We start from the raw sequence: 23,772 nt of genomic DNA on the forward strand, positions 1-23,772 counted from the left end.
CAAGATATATTTAAGCATCCTGACTCCAGAGTTTTTCTCTTGAAATGGAGCTAAAATCTGCTAAAGAAGACCAGAAACATGTATATGGCTTACTGAAAGCATCCATATTAGGACTTTTGAAATGCTTGATTTTCTCTTGAAATTGGGTGTTTACTTTTAAAGGCCCAGGTTAGCTTTAGGTTTAATCTGATTTTAAACATCCTGGGCCCAATTCAATCCTTGGACTAATTCAAAATCCAAGGAAGATAGTGACTCCTTGAAAATTCCACTGGTAAAAGATAGTGAACACTGAAGAAGAGCTTCCCTGATACACAAAGTATGTTTATGAGCACAGAGGATGGAAAGATTAAGTAGAGACAAGACTTGGCAGAAATGATTCTCTCTTTAGAACATGGAGGTATTTCCAATCAGACCAAAGGCAAATTCTGTACCTCACAGCAACCTTCATTGTCTAGATTGGATTGTTTGTTCAAAATCATCCATTCCCCCTGGTCCTCGGGACTCTCTCCTGATGAGTTTGGACTTGGTCACGCAACTTGCTTTGGCTAATGTGAGCTGATGTGCTCAAGAAGATGCTTTACGTGCACATGTAAGTCAGTTCCTCTCTCCGTGAGCTTCAGCCCTCCACTCCAGTAAGAATATCCGCCCCCCCCCCGCCCCGCTTCTTCCTGGATCTCTGAATGTACAGACAGATGGACTGCAACTGAGTCAAATTAATCCAGCTATTCTCAATACACCCACAGCCAACCCAGATCCCTTGTGCAACAAGGGCAGAAGATAAAGATGAGTTGCTATAAGCTACTAAGATTTTGGAATTGTTGCCAGAGCAGAAGTTGGCTAAGACACCCTCTGTTTGATTTCCTCTTGGCCAAGAATTTTCATGGAATTTTTCTCTCAAATCCCACTGTATAACAATATTGCTTCTAGTACAAAAGAGACCAGACTTCCTAGTCAAATACATAATAATCCACAAGAACTTTGATTATCAGTTTTATCAGTTGAATCATTTGGTTTTTAAAATTTTTTTCAAAGGAAATCTTACGGTTCACCATCATATATAAGTAGAACTAGTCTACTTAAATGAGGAAATGAATCCCACCCTACTCCTCAGTTATAAATCCACTTCTCAAGAAGGAAGCCCCCTCACTTCAATCAAAGGCAGAATGGTGAGTGGCTACAATGTAATACTAAATTCTCAGGATGATACAACAAGGGTGGTACTATTATTAAAGCTATTACAAAGATGAGTAGTGAGAATCAGAGAAGTAACTTAATTATGATTTCTCAGGTAGAATGCAAGGGTCGAGCCACACTCAAAGCTAGAACTTCTGGCTTCTGTGGATGTATGTTATTTCCTAGCAGTACACTTCATAATGTGTCGTCCTTCAAAAATACTAAAAGCAAATGAACGAATAAGTGACTGGCTGAATAAATGAGCAAATGAATAAAACGAAAGATGCAAACAGTTTTGGAAACATATTAAAAGATATTTCTACAAGTTGTAAATCATATCTTGAGAGGAAAAAAAAAGAAATGCAAACCTTAATTCCTAAGTAAAAATACAGTACTTGTCAACTCAAAAGACAGTCTGAACTAAACTTATCTTTCCTACTTAGACCTTAAAATGTTGAAGAAAACTCAGCTCTTCAAAACCCACTTGCTTTTTATGTGGGTACATATGGCACCGTGGTTTGTAGTCCAAGCTACTGCTCTGTGCAATTCTGCTTGGAACCAGCACAGGAATCTAAATGTCAGGTCCCACGGATCAAGCACAAACAGTAAAAGACAGAAATCTCAAGACTACAGTCCAGTGAATCTTGACACGTACGTGTACACACCTGGGCGGCTACCATCCAGACTGACATACAAAACATTTCAGTTAATACCACCACTTCTTGGGTCACTACTGACCATAGATAAAACCACTATTCTTACCTCCATCACCACTGGTTAGTTCTGCCTTTTAGAAAACTTTATATAAATGGAATCATACCACATGCATTTTTCTGTGTTTGGATTCTTTCACCCAATATCATGTCTATGAGATTCATCCATGCTGGGTGATACTTTGGCATCATGTTGATAAGCTGTTCCCCAACCACTTTTCAGAGAATTGTCTTAGCATCCACTGAAGACTCATGTGCGTCAAAGTACTATTCTTTTTAATCCAACTGGTTTGTCAACCTAAGCCCATACATCTATGAGTGCCAGAGTCAAGAGAAATATTGACTGAGGATGCTTTTACCGTTCCCACCTCCATACTGCTTTTTTTTTTTTATTTTTTATTTTTTTGGGGGGGTACACCAGGTCAATCATCTGTTTTTATACACATATCCCCGTATTCCCTCCTTTCCTTGACTCCCCCCCCCCCTCGAGTCCCCCCCACCCTCCCCGCCCCAGTCCTCTAAGGCATCTTCCGTCTTCGAGTTGGACTCTCTTTGTGATACAACACCTTCCCACTGACTATTTTACAGTTGGTAGTATATATATGTCTGTGCTACTCTCTCGCTTCGTCCCAGTTTCCCCTTCACCCCCCGCCCCCTCCCATACCTCGAGTTCTCCAGTCCATTCTCTGTATCTGCATCCTTGTTCTTGTCACTGAGTTCATCAGTACCATGTTTAGATTCCGTATATGTGAGTTAGCATACAATATTTGTCTTTCTCTTTCTGACTTACTTCACTCTGTATGACAGATTGTAGTTCTATCCACCTCATGACATATAGCTCCATCTCATCCCTTTTTATAGCTGAGTAATATTCCATTGTATATATATGCCACATCTTCTGTATCCATTCATTTGTTGATGGGCATTTAGGTTGCTTCCATGTCCTGGCTATTGTAAATAGTGCTGCAATAAACATGATGGTACAAGTTTCTTTTGGGATTATGGTTTTCTCTGGGTATCATACTGCTTTTTATTAAAGTAATCTGGAACACAGGTCACAAATATTACAAGAATCACAATGAATATTCATTTATTTAAAAAATGTGGACTACTGCATTTAATCAGATGAGCATGTGGAACGACCTAGAATTTACTGCATGTTTAGTTGATAGGAGTGTCCACCACACACCCTGTATACATTTAGGCATCCTCATCCTCAGTTTTTAATTTAGATTTGTCACCAGGTGAGCTGGCGTACACAACTGAGCAGCTCACTCAAGAAGGGAACCAAGCCATTTGTGACTTGACACCATCATCAGTCTCTTCACAGGCATTTCAGCAGGACAGCCAGCTAACTGTTGTCACAACTGCACGTTCTAACTGTAGTACTTCGGAGCTGAAGCAAATCATGCACAGGTGAAGATGGTGGTCTGTTTAGGTTACACTTCTAGAGCCTGTTGAGCAGGGATGTTGGCAATTCTTTGTTTCTTAGCCCTTTGGTGGCTCCTGCAGACCATCGTATGGGGCCTTCCAATCTTCCCCCTGTGCTGAAGCATCCTTCCCTCAACAGAGACGCTAGGCAGATGGTGAAGGTGGTCCAACTCACCTTTCCTGAGCCAATGCAGAAAATGACAGAAGGCTACCTTGCTGGTGGTGTGCTTTTTGGCTCCAGTTTGTGACTACATTGGACGGCACTGCCTGAAAATCAGTCTGAACAAACTTTGATTCACTTTTCTCAAGATGCAGCCGAACCACATGTATTCCTCCCACACACTCTGCACCCCTCTAAGAGAAGTGGATCTCTTTCCAATAACTGGAGGAAATAAAAAGCTACACACTGAAGTCTCCGCCTAGCTCCTGCTTATCCAGTAGACAGTTCTTTGGAACTTTCACAGTGTTCCTCCAAATACTTCTCTAGGCACACACAGCCTATTGTGATGCTAGAGGTCCTTATACTGAAGAGATACAGCTCTACCGAAACAAAGGCAGTGCACAATTTACTGTTTTCTTTATCTTAAAAGCCCAACTGAAGTCCCTCTCATCTCTGCGGTCTTTTTAGTCCCGCCATGTAAGAACACTTGGGCTTGCTCTTCCTTTGCCTGGAAACACTCTTCCTCTACAGGAGGAAGGCTCACTCCTGCCCGTCTTCAGCAACTCACATGTCATCTTCTCCTGATGACTCTTTTTAAAACTGCAACACTCGCATTCCATATGCTAATCCTTTCCCCTGCTTTCATTTCCTCCTCAGCATTTATCAGTCACACCGCCACACTGTTATATTTTACTTGTACATTTCCTTTATGTTGGAGTAGAAGTGGGGAGTTGCCTGCTTTGTTCTCTGCTGTATCTCCAGTGCCAAGGACTGTGCCTCACACAGTGCAGACCCTCAATAAGCACATGTTAAATGAAAGCCTCACCTCCTTATCACCATCCCCATCGTAAAGACAAGGAGACTGAGGTGCAGTGATGTCATTATCATGCCTGGGGCTGGACAATTCCCGACCAGTGGCGGAGGCAGGGTTTGACTCCAAGCAGGTGGACTCTTAATTACGTGCCAGATCTTCGGTTCTAAGCTCTTCATGTGGATTATGTTATTTAATTTTTGTTATTTAACTTTTCACAAACTTTCTAACTATGATTCCCATTGTACACAGACCTCTGTGTCGCGGTCTACAGAGGTGAATTGGTTCACTCAGCTGGCAAATAGCAGAGCTGGGATTCAAACACAGCCGATCCAACAGCTCTTTACTAAACCACCAAATCCACCAAATGAATATACGGAAAAGAATCAGAGGCCATCATTCCTCAGTTAGGCATTGCTATTCCTAAGGTGGGTCGTGAAGGATGAGCAAGGGCTTTGTGAGGCAAAGAAAGGAAAGATGAATTTCCAGACCAAACACACCCTACAGGAGCACAACCACAAAACTGCAGTTTGGTACAATAAAAACCTGAGGAAGAGCCGTGGTGAAGAGGGTGGTGGTGGAAAACAGACAAAGCATGAAGCTGGAGCAGCTGGACCGGGGCGACATCCTACAAGGCCTGGTGTGATGCCGTCAGGAGTTAGAGTGACTCATGAGGTCTGTAGAGCATATACTAAGAGGTTTTAAGCAGATAAATGGAAGGGTCACATCTATGCATTAGAAAGATTATTCTATAGGCCAGTGGTTCTCAATCTGGGGGAGATCTTGCACCCCCCTCCTTCCCAGGGGAAAAGATTTCAAAGTCCGGAGATATTTTTGGTTGCTAAAACTGGGAGGTGCATCTAGTGGGTAGAGGCCAGAGATGCTGCTAAACATTCTACAGCGAACAGGACAGGTCCACAACTAAAATGTTAACTAACAGTGCAGAGGCTGAAAACCCTGTTACAGTAAAAAGTAAAAGGAGGGAATGAACAAGGCAGATGCAACTGGAGAGTGCTCTTCACACAGAGCTGATGAGAAGGGCATCCTCTGGAGCTGAGCGGCACACATTTGACTTGGCCATACACGGTGGACTTAACCATAGGGAAGGAAGGGAACGTGACCAGAGGGTGGAAATGACATCTACAGAGCCCAGGAGACAACCAGGTAATAAATAGATATGACTTTAGCTTAGGTTACAAAGGGAGGAATAGGAAAACAGGGAGAGATTTAAGAGCTACTTAATTACTATGCAGTTCTTGTTTTCTAGTTTTCTGAGTATCAAAAATCCAAAGTACTATGAGTCCCTCAAAGGAAAGAAATATTCAACACTCTCCAAAATTTCTGATAAATCTTTAAGTGTGCCATCCAATTAGGAATTCCAAAAAAAGGACTGACAAATTAATTTGGCTGTTTAACGCCATATTCCAGATGTCATATTCGTCATAAATGATAGTATTCACTGAAATAAATGTTTAACAGCCAGTGAGTAACAAAGTGGCCATACTTTAAAAGTTTAATTTGCTACTGATATAGTTTTGCATTAACAACTTGGAAAAACAAACTACACGATTCAATTTTCCAAATGGATTATTTTGTAACTAGATGGAGAAACTGTTGAAATTTCTTTCAGTGTTTCAAGGGAAGATTAATACAATCGGATTTTTAAAAGTACATCCCCTTGAGGCACTGGTATATTCCTGTCAGAATTATGCAATTAGTCAGCATTGTGTGGGAATATTAAGTATGTTTCTGGTGTGCTGCAAAGTCAAAAGCCATTTAGGAAAACAAGGATGTGATTTTCAATTTTTCCCCTTCTTTTGCCAACAGTAATTTACAGATGATGATTTATTTATGTTTACAGAGTGAAATGGAGACTGCTACCTAAAAGGCAATTTTTCCGCCTTGCTTTTGTAGGCTATATTCTAATTATTTTTCCCCTTGTGCCACTAAATGAATTAAGTGAGCAATTCACTTTGTATATGCAAATTGTGAAGCTCTGAAGAAGCTTCAAATTATTTCATTCTAAAAATAAATGAATAAATAAAGCCATCCTCCTACGGAAAGTGAAGAGGCATGTCTCCCTTTAACTTTTGTAGGCTGCCTTTGAAAATAAAAGTCATGTAAAAGCAATCCATTTCTGGGTCCATAATGTTTTCTCAAGTACAGGATTAATAAAATAACCCATTACATTATTATTATTGTTATTACGTTATTATTATCTGCTGAAATTTTCAGAGCACTCTAAAAAGCTCTAATAAACCTTTCCATTAAAATTTTGCAAAAGACTTCTTATAATGTGTCCCAAACCTTTAACTTTTTCATATTGTCTTTCCTAAAAAAAAGCACCAATGGTTTTAATGCAGTGCCAGTAAGCAGGGACAGACAAATAAGGAGAGACATCCCCAGTTCTAATCAAAAGTTGTCAGCATAAAACATTTCTATCCACAAGTCTCCCCTCAGGACCTGGAACACAGCAGTTTAAGCAAACATTTTGTAAAAGATTTCTTAAGAAAGAACCAGTCTAGACAGTTATATCCCAGCCCCCATAGAGATGGTTTCATTCTTTCCAAAAATACCTACGTGCCCTTGGTCACTTAAAATAAATTGGACTAGCGCCTGTCTGAGGTATAAATTTGGACTGTCTCCCCTGAAGAGTGGAGCTTTATTTGTACACATGAAATAACTGAAATAATCTGTTCATCGTGTCTTCCTTAAAAATAAAAAGCCACACACACATCTTACGCTGAAAAGTCTGCATCTGAAACTTACAGAGAGAATGGAGTCTAGAGTGAAGGAAAGGGCACTTTCCCAAGCTTTCCGTGAGTGTGGGATTTTGGATAATCTATCTGGAGACAATTTGGCAGTAGCTACAAAAATGTTAAAGGTATGGGATATTAGCTGACCATCTCAAGTCTAAGACTTTTCCTCCCAAAAAGAGTAGCATAAGCATATAAAGATAGATGCACAAGTTTTTCACCATACTAGAATTTACAGTAGTAAAACATTAGAAACCTTTTTGCCCATCAATTTGAATATTTTTAAACAGATTGTGGTGTATCAATATTAAAGAGTAGCCTAGAACTGTGAAATTAATGAGGTGTAGCCACTAATTATTGACTTAGAATTATAGTCAAACCATGAGAGAGAGGGTGTAATTAATGTGACCATTTATTTTATCTCCTAAACCAGAATATTCTGAATGTGAAAGAAGTTGCTACTATAAATTATGTAAAGACTACAGGGTCATCAAAACATCCTGGGGAAATCTGTATTTATGGTCTCCTTAAACACAGTATGCATAGTATGTACTGAATTACTCCATTTTTGCTTTAAAAATGTGATCTATATGTGCGTCAGAATATGCTTCTATCTGTATAGAGAGAGAAAAGAGTCTGAAGAGTACACATCAATCTATTAGTATTTTTTCTCCCTGCGGACAGGGACTAGGGCCAAGGTAGGATTAATTCTTTCGTTTTACTTCATACACTTCAGAATTATTTACATTTGTTACAAGGAACATGCAGGATGTTTATGATTTTTAAAAATAAGAGTGACAAGCAAAAAAGAAAAAGAAATCTGCAAAGAATGGTAAAATGGGCTAAGTGGACCTCCATCTTTTGCCAACACATCCTTTGCCAAACTCACTTGGTCGACAATATTCTGCAGTTTCTCCCACATCCAAAAACCATTTGACTAATTTTTTACCAACTTGAGAAAACCCACCCTTTTCCTTTTGACGTTATTTACAGAGAGCTTCTGTGTGTTCTTGGATTATAGTCAAGTGTCTCCACATAAACACAAGTGTGAAATCACACAGATCAAGTCCTGGAGATACAGGCTTTTAAGAAATTATAAGAATGGGGAGGAAAAAGCATTTACATTCAAGGAACTTTGTAGCGAATTTGTTTTTGTCTTGTTATTTTCCTACGTGCATATTTGTTTCTTAAGATTATAAAGTCAAACTAACAGACCAGTGACAGACTAAACAGATTACATTTCCATAAACCCACAAAAACCTGAGGTTATTTCCAAAATGGAAGGACAACTAATCATTTCAAATGATTAGTCAAATAATTGTGGGGTAGGAGAAAAGTAATTTAAACTAGATGATTGTTTTATCAGATTACAGGCCCAAAATGACTGGTTTACACACAAGTATTTAATTCAAAAGGGCTTGAAATTTAATCCAAATTAAATGAAATAATCACGTATAAACTTAAAACATGTACAGGTTATGGAGGCTGAACATTACAAAATGCTGATGAAAGAAGTTTTCAAAATTCAAATAAATGGAGTAACCATATTTATGAACTGAAAGACTTGACATAGAAAAGATGTCAGTTCTTCCACAATCTGATCTATAGGCTTAATATAATTATTTTCAAAATTCTAACGTGGCTTTCTGTGAGCACAAAGAGGCTTCATTTAAAACTTTATGGAAAGGCACTAGAATAGCTAAAACAAACTTAAAAAAAAAAAAAAAGAATAAGTGGAAGCAATCATTCTACCCAGTATTTAGGCCTAGTAATATGATACATGGCTCAATGAAAAAGAAAAGAGAACCCAGGAACAGACCTCTGCTAATACACCCAAATGATTTTTGATAAATGTGCAAAAGTAATTCAGTGGGAAAAAAATAATTTTTTCTTAACAACAAATGGTATTGGAATAATTGGGCAACCATAGGTAAAAAGAATGAAACTCAACCTACATCTCACACCTTATACGAAAATTAAATTCAATGAATCATGAACTTAAATATATTACTTAAAACCACGAAATTTTATAAAAAGAAAATGTTCAGGATCTAAGATTAGGCAAAGAGTTCTTAGACTTGACTGCAAAAGTGTAATCCATAAAAGTAAAAATTCGAACACTGGACCTCGTTAGAATTAAAACTTTTGTTCTGCAAAAGATCCTGTTAAGAGGCTAAAAGATAAGCCATGGAAAAGGAGAAAACACTTCCAACCATCTATCTGACAAAAGACTAGAATGTAGACTGTATAAAAAATCAACAAAACTCAATGGTTAAAAAAAAATCTGTTAAAAATTGGTAAAAATATATGAAGAGATATTTCATAGAAAAGATACACGGATGGCAATGAAGTGCATGAAAATATGTTCAACATCATTAGCCGTCAGGGAATACAAATTACAACCACCATGAGATGTCACTATCAGAATGCCTAAAATAAAGATAGTGATATCACCAAATGCTGGTGGAGATGCAGAGACGCTGCATCAGTCAGTCACTGCTGGCGGGACTGGAAACGCCACAGCCACTCCGTAAGACAAGCTAGCAATTTCTTATAAAAATAAACATGCAGCCACCATGTGATCCAGGAGTTGCACCCTTGGGAGTTTATCCAAGAAAAATGAAAACTTTATCCATAATAATGAAAAACTAGAAACAACTAGTTCTTCAGTGGCTGAATGCAGATAAACTGTGGTAACCTACACTATGCAACACTGCTTAACAATAACAGGGATGGACTACTGAAACACACAACAACTTGGATGAATCTCAAGGGGATTACATTGTTCACAGCAGCACGTTTAAAATAGCCAAGACATGGAAGGAACTCGAGTGCCCATCAACAGACAACTGGATTAAGAAAATGTGATGCACAGACACACACACACACACACACAGACACACACACACACACACACACACACACACACACACACACACACAATGGAATATTACTTAGCCATTAAAAAGAATGAAATACCGCTTTATTTTTGTTTTTATTTTCATTACTTTTGGAGGTAGATCAAAAGAGATCTTGCTGCAATTTATGTCAGAGTATTCTGCCTATGTTTTCCTCTAAGAATTTTATACAAGCAGAAATAGAGTCACAGATGTAGAAAACAAACTTATGGTTACCAAAGTGGAAAGCAGGGGAGGGATAAACTGGGAGATTGGGATTGACATCTATGCACTACTATATATAAAACAGATAACTAATAAGAACCTACAGTATAGTACAGGGAACTCTACTCAATATTCTGTAATGACCTACATGGGAAAAGAATCTGAAAAAGAGTGGATACATGTATATGATTCACTTTGCTGTACACCTGAAACTAACGCAACACTGAAAAGCAACTATACTCCAAAAAATATTAATTGAAAAAAATACTGAATCACTATGCTGTACACCTGAAAATAACACAATATTGTAAATCCACTATACCTGAAAGAAAGAAAGAAAGAAAGAAAGAAAGAAAGAAAGAAAGAGAGGTTAACTAAAAAGTAAAAAAGAGAGAGAAAGAAAAGAGAAAAGGGAAAAGGGAAAGCAGATTTCCCAAACCCAGGGCCAGCACACCTCCCACCACATTATTTGCCTTGGTCTCAAAAACAACAGATGATCGCCTTTCCACTTAGATTTCTTCCCAGTTGTTCTTTATCTCACAAAATAAAACCTATGCACAGAAACTCTCAAACCCCCTTCTGGTTGGTGTGAGCAACTTTGATTTGCAGAGTGAACACAATAAACTTGTGTTTCACAAGAAGGTCAGCAACTATAATACTTAAAATCCCTGGAGTCTTACGTCTCAGACTCAGACAGTGATGTATGTCAATTATTTCTCAATAAAACTGGAAAGAAATAAAAAATAAAGTCACTGGAGTCTTAATATTGTTGCAATTACAGTTAATCAAATTCACAGCCGTCTCTGACAGCTGGGGTACTCCAGGGGTGCTTTACGGAAGAAGTGAAGACATGAAAAATAAATGGCTCTGTACGTGCATTATTCATATATTTATTTTCCAATTTTTGTACAAGAGCACCTTTAGCTACCTTGCCAGTGAGGAAAGCACCAAGTTTTAAAATTGTACAGTCGATTTCTCGTTTTAGAAATTTCAAAAAAGAATCACATATGTAAAACTGGCATTTTTTTCATAATAATATTTTTAAAAGTGAAACAAAAGAAGCCCTATATCCCCATAAATGCTACAGATGTCCTATAGGAGAGACATGGGTGTCTATGCCACACCACCTCCATGTTGATCAAACAGCATCATGTACAGTCCTTCATTTCTTTTGGAAATTGCTTTATTTGTATTCAAATAAACTCTGAAATCTGGTCACGGTGTGCTACTTATCACCCTGGTATTTTATTATCAAGATTCATAAATTACACAGCATTTAGATAAAAAATGCATATCTCAGAGTTACTCCAGCTTTTTATATGCCCCCGAGAGATTAATACTAAATGTATCAGATCTAAAAGAGTAAGGAGGATGAATCGGCTACAGGAACTCATCAAGGGCTTGGAGGCTTAATGCAGATAATTCTTCTGTTCTAATGCTTTGAACTTTGGTTAATGATTATTATAGATGAAAGAGAATGTGGCTTACCACATTCCCCAAAGATTTACATATTAAATTCCAAAGCCAGCAGGTAGAAGTCTGGGAAATAGGGCAAGTTTGTCCTCAATCTCCCCTTACTTGTTTCCCATTCAAGGGGAATCTTTTCCATCCATTTTGGTTTTATATTTGAGTCTGTCCTCATAAAACTTCCCAGTCCTGGCTTTCTGTGCTCCCATCACCATGCACCCCATTTCCTCCAAATCAAAATTCCTTTTCCTGGTTTCAGATGTCTCAAGATTTTCTGATAAGCTAAATAAAAGTATGACACAAAGACATCTACATGTATTCCATGTCCTCTATCGATAATATTCAAGCTTTTCAATCAATAGTTTAAAAAGTGTCTGCTATGTGTTAGGCTCTGATAAGGAGTAGAAGCAGACCTCCTCTCCTCCCCTCAAATCTCTGCCCTTGTGGAGCTTGGTTTTTGGTGGCACTGCAGTAAAGACAATAAGAAACAACTAAGTAAACGTGTGTAGCGATAAGAACTCAAAAGAAAAATAAAGGGAGATGGAGAGGGAGGGTGTTCAAGGATTCCATTTTAAATAACAGGGGCAGGGAATGGTCACACTTAGAGGAGGAATTTGAACAATGACCCGAACAAAGTAAGGTCATGAGCTATGCGGATATTTGTGGGGAGAGCCTTCCAAGGAAAGGCAAGAGCAAGTTCGAAGGCAGGAATGTGCCTGGCATGTTTACAGAGAGCAAAGAGCCCAGGGTACCTGTGGCAGAGTAAAGTGGGATTAGGGAAACTGCGCAGATGAGGTTAAACAGGAGACAGGGAGTCACATGTGTGATGTGTAGGCCATTATAAGGACTTGGCTGAGGGTTCTGAGCTAGAGTATCATGCTGTAATATAAGTGTTTGGAATAGACTCTAGAGGGCTGGGAACTAGGCAGCCTGGTGGCTTGGACCAGAGCGGTAGCAACAGAGCTTGTGAGAAACATTCAGTCTCTCTGCATGTTGAACACAGAGCTGACACCATCTGCTGATGGACTGGAGTTGGGGAGCGCCTATAAAATACTCCTCACGTATCCTCTTTCTTCTCTTGGTTATGTATCGCTCTGTAAGCAAAATATAGCCTATTTAGTTTTCTACATTCAAAAAGGTAGGTACATGTGGAGCCCTATGGCAAGGACACAGAACAAAAGAAGTCCCTGGACTGAGTCCAATAGCAGTTGTTGACATGGGCTCTCCTGACCTTGGCTGAACAGCCCCCGACTCCTTACTAGGTAAAATATTCATTATATAGCAATCTGACCAATCACATAACGCCACCCTTCCAGCAGGAAATCTTTTCATTTTGAGAGTACAAAAATTGGCTGCAAGCCCACAAAAGGGTCGGCTCTCCATGGTCTGCCAGGAAGTTGTCCTGCTGTCTTTAGAGCGTCCCTTCTCTCTAAGAAACTCTTATCTTCCTTACATCCTGCCTTGTGTCTGGAAATTCTTTTCCAACCCACGACAGTACAGGGGATTGTGAAGAATCAGCTATTTCTGGAAATATATGCAACTCACCAAAACAAGGAAGCACTGATCAACATCAGTGGCCACGCACAATGAGAAAACAGAAGTCTGACGGTGTCCTAGTCCATTCAGGCTGTTGTAACAAATTACCACAGCCTGGGTGGTTGAGAAACAACAGAGATTTATTTCTGGAGTCTGGGAAGCCCAAGGCAGGGGTGCCGGCCGATTCAGAGTCTGGTGAGGACTTGTATCCTGGTTCATAGATGCTGTGTCCTCACATGGTGGGAGGGAGGAGGGAGCTCTCTGGGGTCTCTTTGATAAGAGCACTAATTTCATTCGTGAGGGCTCCACTCCCATGTCCTAATCACCTCCCAAAGGTCCCACCCCCAAATATCATCACACTGAGGATTAGGTTTCAACATACGGGAGCAGGCATGCAAACGTGCAACCCAGCGCAGATGGCGATTATGAAGTCATAGACTGTCTGGGGTTCTCGAGAGAAAAGCTGATGTATAACCACAAGCTCTGGCCACCTAGGACATGCAGCCTTTGGATGACCTTGTTAATTATAGCGTGAAGGCAATGAAAAATGAATGATTTTCAACCACAGCAGAAAGTCTAGTCACCAGGAAGTGATGGACCTGAGAGGTGGCAGGGAGGAATCAGTGCCAGGTAAGGAAGGGGAGAATGGAAGTGCCTCTGTCCTTATCCTAGAGATAAACTAAACACCCCTTTGGGCATCTTGAGCTCTGTTTTAAGGCAAGACCTCTCAAGTAAAAATGAAGCACGGCATTCCTATATCATTGTTCGCAATCTTGCTACTACGAGAACAGACACCAGGTATGCATGGGATAAATGGGACATATTATATCTGGTCCAAAATGACTGGACATCAATAGTTTCAGGTGTTATAGAAATGGAGAGACTGGCTCAAGATTACCTTCAAAGGTTCAAAGTTATGCGATCCCTGGCTTCCTGGATAGCCACTCCTAAATAATAGATTTGCAACAACTCCTTCCTGAGGGCAAAAAAATATTTACTTAAATAGTGGTAATATCTGGCATATGGAAGATAAATAGTAGAGGAAATCCAGACTCATACAGAAGTATACTTGGGTTCTCCTTTGGAGAGAAGGAAGGCTGGAAGTGGGGCTGACCTTGAAAGGGAGAACTTCGTTATGAAATAGTGGGGAAAGGAAACACATGGAAGACGCTACTCCTGACTCCCTTTCCTACTTATCTCAAAGTCTTGCTTAGTGTTTTTCCTTCCCTTATGTCTGTAGAGATGCACCTATAAACTATAAAGCACAGCATACTCTTTATGTCTCTAAGTTGAAAAGGAATACACCTTGTTCTCCTGCTTTTCATCATTGTATAAACCAAGATGTCAACACGGGCCCTTAGGAAGATGCTGGAAAGTCACTACTTCTGGAGAATTTGCACAAAAGGAGAGATTATTCACTTTCCCTCACCTAGCTAAATTTCTGGGCTAGTGGGTCCACCTCTTTCCAGCTTCTTCCCCTCCCTCCTCACCCCATTTCAAGCACTGACTGAGGATCTTCTCTGTATCAGTTACTGTGACAGACGTAATGAGATTGAATCCTGACCCCCAAGGCGCTTCAATGCTGGGAGGAGGGCCTACTAACACAAACTGAAAACTTAGCAAAACATGGTCATTTCTACGCAAGAGATTGGAAAAAAACACTAGCAGGAAACCAGAAGAGGGACTTCACATCAGTCAATTATTTTAAACAATAAGCAAGAAGATATTATTTTAGAGATGTTTTGTCCCTGGAAAAAGTATTGTTCGTAGCTTTGTTAAAAAAGCAAGACAAGTTTTCAGACTTGAAGAACTTGAGTTCCCTAGTTAGGAACAGATTTCGGGAAAGCTACAACAATCGAGATTTACCTTATGATAACATCTAAAATATGCGGCACGTTCATCGGAAAATTTCTCCAGTCTTTTCGGACCTTTGCTTGAAGCTTTCTTGAATACTAACCAACATCGTTGATAAATCTGGAAGGAAATACAAAGACAGCACTCAGCATCACTACGGACTCGGATATTACTGGCATTTGCATTTAAATGTTTTCTTTTTGATGTTTTCACCTGTAAAATATTCATAAGCCATAAATGTGATATTGCTTTGGGAAAATAAAATTTTAAAACCCCAAATTGTTTCCACAATGGGTGTATTGTGTCATTCAGAAAATCACTGGAATCAAAAGAAAATAAGTATTTGGAGGCAAATTTCTTCATACTTTGACAATAACATCAGTAGAAACATTTCAGAAAAAGTCCTAGAAATAAAAATCCTGAATCAGCGCAAATAATATAAGCATTTACAGCACATGCTCTAATTTCAAATGCCATTATATGTGGAAATCATAGGCCTGATATATGCCAAAGACTTTAAGTCTGAGAAAGAGACAGTCCCTGTGTGTCATGTGACAGCCCTCAGAACTGATGGTCAGGAACTGAGCCAGACACTAGATAAGCTAATAAATCCTGATGAACACCAACCAGATTCTCCCTCAGAAAATTCAACCCAGAGACTCAAAAATTATTGGCATGCTGGCGTGCAGTCCAAGTTAATACTGTAAAAAGTTAATACTGTAAATTAAAGGAAAGAGAATTCTGTTATTTCTTAAATATCTAGAGATAGCAGTAAAATAAATAAAATCCATTCTATTGGCTTTCATCCTGCATAGTCACTGAACTTATCAAGAGTCATAAAAACATGGAGACAAAAGTGGAAAAGCAATGGCGGGAGGGTAGCCCTTTAAACAAATGGTGCTGAAATACCTGAATATCCATAGGGAATAAACAATACCTGAACCCAAAACACTCATATAAAAATTAACTCAAAATGGACTTAAATATTAAAAAGAAAAAAACTATAAAAGTTTAGGGGGAAAAAGCAGGAAATGTTTGGCATCATAGTCTGAACATTCTTAGACGTCATACCAAAAACAGAACCCATAAAAGAAAATGCTGCCATGCTGTACCTTGTCAGAATTTAAAATTTGCTATGTGAAAAATTCTGCTAAGAGAACAAAAAGACAAGCTACAGACTGGGAAGAAATATTTGCAAACCACATACCTGAAAAAGGATTAGTATCTGAATATATAGTCCTCAAATCTCAGTAGTAAAGAACCAAACCATCCAATTACAAAATGGACAAAAGAGAGAGAGATTCCACCAAAGAGAATATACAGATGATCAAGAAGCCCATGAGAAAATGTTCAACATCATTAAGCCTTCAGGGAAATGTAAATTCAAACCATGATGAAACATCACTACACACCCATCGGATTGGCTGTCATAAAAAATAATAATAATAATGCCACCAAATGTTGACAAGGACGCTGAGAAACTGGATCACTTATACTGTAATATATTGCTGGTGGGAACGTAAAATGGTACAGCTCTGAAAGAGTTTGGCAGTTTCTTAAAAACTAAGCAAGCAACACAGGACTTAACAGTTGCACTCTTAGGACTCTGTGCCAGAGAAATGCAAACTTGCCACATACAAAACAGTGTGAACATGAACGTTCATAGCAGCTGGGTTTGCATCAGCGCAAAACTGGAAACAAGCCAGCTATTCTCCAATGGGTAAATGGTTAAACAGTTTGGGAAACATCTGTATCATAGAATACCACTTAGCTACAAAAACAACTTGAATGCATCTTCAGAGAATGATGGTAGGTGGGGGGTGGGGTGGGGAAGCCAAACCCAAAAGGTCACATACTGTATGACTGCATTAATGGCATTCTTGAAATGACAAAAATTATAGAAATAGAAATGAGATTAGTGGTTATCAGGGGTTAGGGATGTATGAGGAGGGAGCAGAAGGGAGACGAGGGTGTCTATAGGTAACACGAGCGATCCTGGCAGTGATGAAACCGTCCCGTATCTTGACTCCATGAATGTCATTATCTTGGTTATAATATTGCACTGTTGTTTCAAACATGTTACCACCAGGGAAAGTGGATAAAGTGTATAGGATCTTTGTGTAATACTTCTTACAACCACATGTGAATCTACAGTTATCTTAAAACAAAATGCTTATAAATTTTTAACAAAAAATGCAGAGATATTTAACCAAGATCTTAAACACTACAGCCTAATCTAATAACAGTTACCTGCTTCTTTTGCTATCGGACTGAAGTCTAATAAACCACTAGACTAAGTAATTTTAGAAAGCCGAGTGGCGAGAGTCATTGGTAAAAGTTTTAACACAGAATCCTTTTCAGGATAGAGAGTCAGCCATGAAAATTAACATTTTCAGGGCAGTGGTTGGCAAAGAGAAGACCGACCAACATCTCGCTGATGTCTGAATAACAGATGAGATCACCAGCTCCCTTAAAACCTAACCACCAGAGAGAGGACTGTCATTACAGCAGGAATGACAAGTCACTCTGATCATTCAAGTAAAGGATATGGAAAATAGGTTTCTCACCATCATTCTATTACTGGCAACCCCCTTCTCCTGGACATGGCCCTGAAAGTGTGTTAAAGATAGCACGCTAAAATATGCAAGAAATATGCCTACTATGGGGAAAAATATTTTCACTGAAGAAGATATTTTATATTTCCTAATTATGCCCCAACTTTTAGACCCAATCTTGAATGACAGCATTTCTACTTAAAAAAAAAAAGAAAAACCCCAAAAACTAAAACCTTATTCATCTTCTTCACAATCAAACCACTGCTGCCTGGCTGCTGTCTGAAGCAAAGCTACAGATTCCTCACTTTCAGCATGCCTAATGATTTCCATCTTCAATTCATCCTAATACACTCAGGGGATTTTGGTTTTTCTTTTGTTCTATTAAGTAGTAAGAGCAAAAGTGCAATGTTATAATCAAATAACTACACAAGTACTATCATATAAGTTCACAGGCAACATTGCTTACAACTATTGCCTGGAAAGTCACCACGGAACAGATTAAAACATGTTGGTTCATCAGGAGATAAGGAAAACCCCGAAACTTGGTTTATGAAAAGGGAGTTCAGTGATTCTCAAGCGTAGGTCCAGCTTCACTCAAGATAATTGTTAATTATGCAGATTCCTAGAGATTAGCCAAGGTCTACTGCATCACAGCCTCTTGGGGTGGGGCCAGACAAATTGGCTCTTTACCACATTCCCCAGGGATTTCGTTTGTAATTTGCAAACCAATGCCATGAATATTCATAAAGACTTTCAGACAACCCAGTGCTTCCCACGTGGGACTACGAACAAAAGCCCTCCAGCAAATTCTCCATTCGGGACAAGACGAGGGCCTCTGAGTTGTGTGGTTTCCAACAAGTGATGAACAGAGGCCTTGGACGTGGAGCAGCGTGAGATGCCACCTTGGGACACAGTGAAGGGGAAAGTGGAATCTGCTGAACTACAGTAAACTCCCCATTTCACCTGCCCTATGCTCTCGGTCCCAAGAACACAAGAGCCACATGGTATCAGAGGGTTAAAAACTTGTCCTCGAGGGGCTACGCTGGAGCTCCAGTGGTTAAGACTCTGTGCTTCCAGTGCAGTGGGCATGGGTTCCATCTCTGGTCAGGGAACTGAGATCCCACACGCCACGCAGTATGGCGGAAAAAAAAAAAAAAAAAAAAAAAAAAACCCAAAAAACAAACAAAAAAAAACCCTTTTCTTTGATATTTCAGTATTGGTTAGAGGAAATGAAACACTGACTCACTGAACATGGGTACAAGTGGAGACTAGTTGGAGTAACACTGACATCGTTAAAAGGACCCCAATTCGAGAATAATCTCATTTGCTTAACAGCATAGGGCAGTTTTTTTTCCCTCAAATTAATTCATTCAACCATCTCCTTCCTATTTTATCTAACACACCTACTGACCCTCTATAGTATTTTTTCATTAACATTTTTCTTTCCACTGACTTTTTTTAACTAAAAAGTTTTTATTTCAACCATAATAGCAAAGTGTAGTTTCACTGGCCATAAAGAGTAGGTAACCCTAATGATAGCTATACTCTTAGAGAATCTGATGACAGAATAATTTCCACGCTGAAATATCTCACCTCCTATGCATCAGGGTTCTACATTCTTGGCACTGTTGACATTTTAGACAACGTAATTTTCCGTAGTGGGAGGGGTGGGGCTGTCCTGTGTGTTGCAGGATGTTTAAGAGCGTGTTTGGCCTCCACCTACTAAATGCCAGCAGCATGCTCCTCCTACCCTGTTGACAACCAAAACTGTCTCCAGACGTTTCCAAATGTCCCCTGCGGGACAAAGTCAGAACCACTGCTATAGATGAATGCAAGCTGATCTGAGATTGCGGAGCTGAAGCATCTGAGGTTGTGTGAATATCGTCAAAGTCCTGGATTGGGACAAGTCAGTCCACACAAACCACTGACGACCTGGCTGGCTGGATGTCAGATTCAGCAGTTTCACGAAGAGCTCCTTCAGTGTGTATTTTGTTGTTGGTGGTGGTGGTTTTATTACACCTAATTTTCAGCCTTAAATTGTCACCAACCCATATATGATATTTTTTCCATTGTCTTCCCTTTCTTTAAAACCTGATATCCTTAATAAACACTTAGCTGTGGCTTCGCATCCCTGGCATTTTCACTAGCAACTTTTCCTAACAAAGACTAGTCTAGTAAATTCACCAAGATTTCCAGGGCCAAGGAATAGCTGAAACAAGAATTTGCTTGGAGTTCCCAACTTCATTAGCAGTCCATCACAATGTCTTGAACAACAGAGTCACAAACTAAACTTCTATAGGATGTGTCTTCTTTTTTTTTCTTTTTTTTCAGCCATGCCGCTCAGCTTGCGGGATCTCAATTTCCCGACAAGGGACTGAACCCTGGGCCACGGCAGTGAGCACAGAATCCTAACCACTAGGCCACCAGGAAACTCCCTACAGGATGCATCTTATGAAGATAACAGCAAGTAAATTCTGGTCACAAAATTTCTGTCCAAAGGAAAATTATATACTGCCTTTATACAAGCTAAAGAAAAGCAGAAAGCCTAAGTAAGATGTAACCATTCAGGATTTTACAGTCTATTGCAAGAGTCAGCAAACTTTCTTCTGTAAAGGGCCAGACGGTAAATATTTTACTCTTTGCGGGTCACAGGCCTTTGCTGCAACTACTGACCTCCGCAGTTGTAGCATGAAAGCAGCCATAGGATATATGTAAATGAATGGTGTGGTTATCTTCCAATAAAACTTTATTTAAAAAATGAGGCAGTGAGACAGAAGAGGCCCACAGATTGCAGTTTGCCAAGCTCTGCTCTTCGGTAGTATTTCTCTCAACTGTTCAAGCTCAGGTCACTTTTTCATGAACATAAAACTTCCTTGACCCGTCTCTCCTTGGGGAAAGAGGGGAAGAAATACTCCCCAGGTAAGAATCCGTATATATTCCTTATCTCCCTCCTCGCCAAATTTAACCTCAATCAAATTCTATTAAATGTTGACTTGATGCCTTTCAACACCCTCCACCATGTACGTCCACACGTTTCCGGTCTCGCTGTCCACTGCTGGGACCCACTGCTCTACAGTGAATGCGGATGCTGTCCTAAAGAGGTCTTTTACGGGCAGAGACATTAGCATCTCACCTCTAGCCTTGGGATATAGTTAGCTTTCTATTTTAAAAAAAATAAATTTATTTATTTATTTTTGGCTGTGTTGGACCTTCGTTGCTGCGTGGACTTTTTCTCTAGTTGTGGCGAGTGGGGGCTACTCTTTGTTGCAGTGCACAGGCTTCTCATTGCAGTCACTTTTCTTGTTGCAAAGCATGGGCTCTAGGTGCTCGGGCTTCAGCAGTTGTGGCACAAAGACTTAGTTGCTCCGAAGCATGTGGCATCTTCCCAGACCAGGACTCAAACCCTTGTTCCCTGCATTGGCAGGGAGATTCTTAACCACGTGCCACCAGGGAAGTCTCTAGTTAGCCTTTTACAGTTATCATATTCGACACAGGGAAGGTGTACTTTGGGGGAAAAAAGGTAAACTAGGGCTGTTTTCCATTTTGCCAATATCCCCTTCCTGTAATCACATTGATTTTTCTCTTCCCAAAGCATTCTCTCCAATTCTAAAGATAAATCCTCAGCCATCTAATGTTAAATTAGCCTCATTTCTCACACTCTAACTCCACTTTTACCTGCTCTCCAAAACAAATCAAATATTCCTCTTATCCAGGGTGTTAACATCAACACCTAGCATTAGTCGAACCCTTTGTGCATGCAGAATGCTAATCCCTTTTTTGTGCATGATCTCAACTAACCCTACCAACAGCCCTATTAAACAAATGCTGTTATTATCCCCATTTTACAACGAGGAAATAAGGCCTCAGTGAGGTTGTATTACTCAAGGGCATGAAACTGGTAGAAAAGAGCCAGCATTCCAACCTTGGTTTGCCTGATTCTGAAGAACAAGCTCTTAACCATTCCTCCAGGATTTTTCCAGAAAAGCTGATCTCCTAGAGATGCACAAACTTATGCTGGGGTCGAGCTGTCTGTAAGAAGTTGATTTCCATGCTTATCATAGTCTAAAAAGAGACATCTAGTTGTAACCATATGCTCTTTCATCTGGACGACGGCTTTATCGTCTAGCTATTTCAGTGTGACATTTGCATTTGTGATTTAAAGTTCCCTGGCACCAAGTGTTCACCAAGAGTGATAGTTTTTAATGGAGTGTTACTGCAATTGGGGTCTGAAGACCCTATTCCAAGACTGCAAGGTAGCCTAGCAGTTTGTAAGATGTGCTTTCTTTTCAAAGAATTCCACACTCTCTCTCCTTAAGTGACAGAGTATTCAGTATCCTTGACTGCCGTCCAGAAACTCAAACGCCCGAGTATTTCTAACTATACGGTAAGAATCTCATGTAAGTTCTCAGTTTTTCTTGGCCTGCCTTCCCTTGCTAACCTTTAGTCTCTTATTATTCATTAGTTACAGCTTCAGTAAAGCACTGTCCTGGCTAACTGGCTCCCTGCTGGTGTGTGAAGTCAGCTCCCTGGAGCTGACCAGTCACTTCTCTAAGAGCGCCCAGCCCTCCACTTTGGCCACAGAAACCAGCTGCCGGCCCAGAGTCCTGAGCCCCTCTGTGACTGATGAAATACCACAATCCAAGTTCAACCCGACAGCCATAGAAGACGGTGCTGGGTGATGCAATCTGGAAGCAGAGGGATAATCCCCCCTCCATCCTGTCTGCCTGTGTCTACAGATAATCCTTCCACAAGATAAGAATTTTAACCTGGATGATCTCTGAGACCAAGATGGTTATACCTTTCTCGTCTTATGAGTGACTCTGTCATTATGGGATTTCAGAAGGGGACAGCTGAAGAGTATAAAAAACAGTTCTTTGGCATCGTTGAATTGTAACGGGTAGGCTGCCACCGATGCCACCTACCAAAATAATGAGCTGGTTGGGAATTATGTATTTTATGAGGGGAAAAAAATCTTTTTAATGAGTAAATAACATGACTCTATGCCTACCATTTATATATACCTTTCATTAGTAAGGAAAGAAATGCTAATTTGGAGAAGGTTGCACAGTGGGTAGCAAGGTACGTTTTAAATTCACCACAAAGAAAAATACCAGCAAAAATGGGATAATTAATCATAAAATAAAATTTGTATAAAGAGGATTAAAAATACTTCAAGAGCATCCACAGGCAATAAATTAGCTACATCAGTCCTCTGCGGATGGTGAAGTAAATTAGCACAACCTTTCTAAGGGCGAAATTATGCCTACCCTTTGACCTGGAAATACTATTTCTAGGAAACTTCCCCCCCCCCCCCCCCCCGCCGAGGAAATAATTAAGGAAATATGCAAACATATGGGAATAGCGGTCTTTGGCATAAAAACTGAACGCACTCTAAATGTTCCAGGGGACTGGCTTAATTAATTATGGCATATCCGTAAGCTGGAAATTGCCATCATTAAAAATGATGTTGTAAAATAATATTTGTACCATAGAAAATGCTATTAGTAAGTTATTAAGTAAAAAAAAAGCAGGTTGTCCTTGCTTTTTCATCTGTTGCTACTCCAGTATATATACTCATTCAGTAAATAGGGCCCAGTTGCTCATACAAAAGGATTGAGAGCTATATTTCCACCCTTCCCACCTCCACACACACACACATACACACACACACACACACACACAATGATGGGGGAAATTGCTTCAATGGAAAACCGTACATTCTCTAGCACACACACATCCAGTATTATCTGCTTCTGATTCTGTGGGAGCTATTCTACAACTCTAAACTGTAGATTACTGATAGAAATGCAAAATAATTCTAGTCCATAAAGATGCAAATTTTATCCTGTTCAGTAGAGATTCCATTGATTTCCCTCCCCCACTGTCACGAAGCTAGTTTTGCCTCCTTCGGAACATGCATTCGCTATGCTGGATATATACACATGCGGGTTCTTTGGATTCCCCTTAGAACTAGTTACTATAATTTTCTGCGTTGTTCTCTCAGTTAATGAGCTAAGTAGAATCTTCAACACATGCTCTTTCTACATCTATGAGAGTCACGATAAAAACAATTAATTGTTTTTAATATGCTGAAAATTTTTAACACAAGCCATCAGTCACAGAGTTCTGTGTATTTCACCTTCTGGCTAAACCTGGAATATCTTTATTTCTTCGCAGGGACCACCACCCTAATC

At 39.7% G+C, this 23,772-nt stretch overlaps 1 protein-coding gene across 2 annotated transcripts in view; it reads right to left on the minus strand.

The window, feature by feature from the left end:
- DOK5 (docking protein 5) overlaps positions 1-23,772 on the minus strand; it is a 149,212-nt gene that overhangs the window by 66,730 nt on the left and 58,710 nt on the right. For both annotated transcript variants that reach the window (XR_009048578.1, XM_057704251.1), the window contains exon 2: positions 15,036-15,143. Coding sequence is in view for 1 of the 2 variants with exons in the window: in XM_057704251.1 (XP_057560234.1) it covers positions 15,036-15,143 (108 nt within the window). In the remaining variant the exon portion in view is untranslated. The remainder of the gene's footprint in view (positions 1-15,035; positions 15,144-23,772) is intronic.

The sequence above is a fragment of the Hippopotamus amphibius genome, chromosome 12 (assembly GCF_030028045.1).
Source record: "Hippopotamus amphibius kiboko isolate mHipAmp2 chromosome 12, mHipAmp2.hap2, whole genome shotgun sequence".
In the NCBI taxonomy this organism is placed as follows: Eukaryota; Metazoa; Chordata; class Mammalia; order Artiodactyla; family Hippopotamidae; genus Hippopotamus; species Hippopotamus amphibius.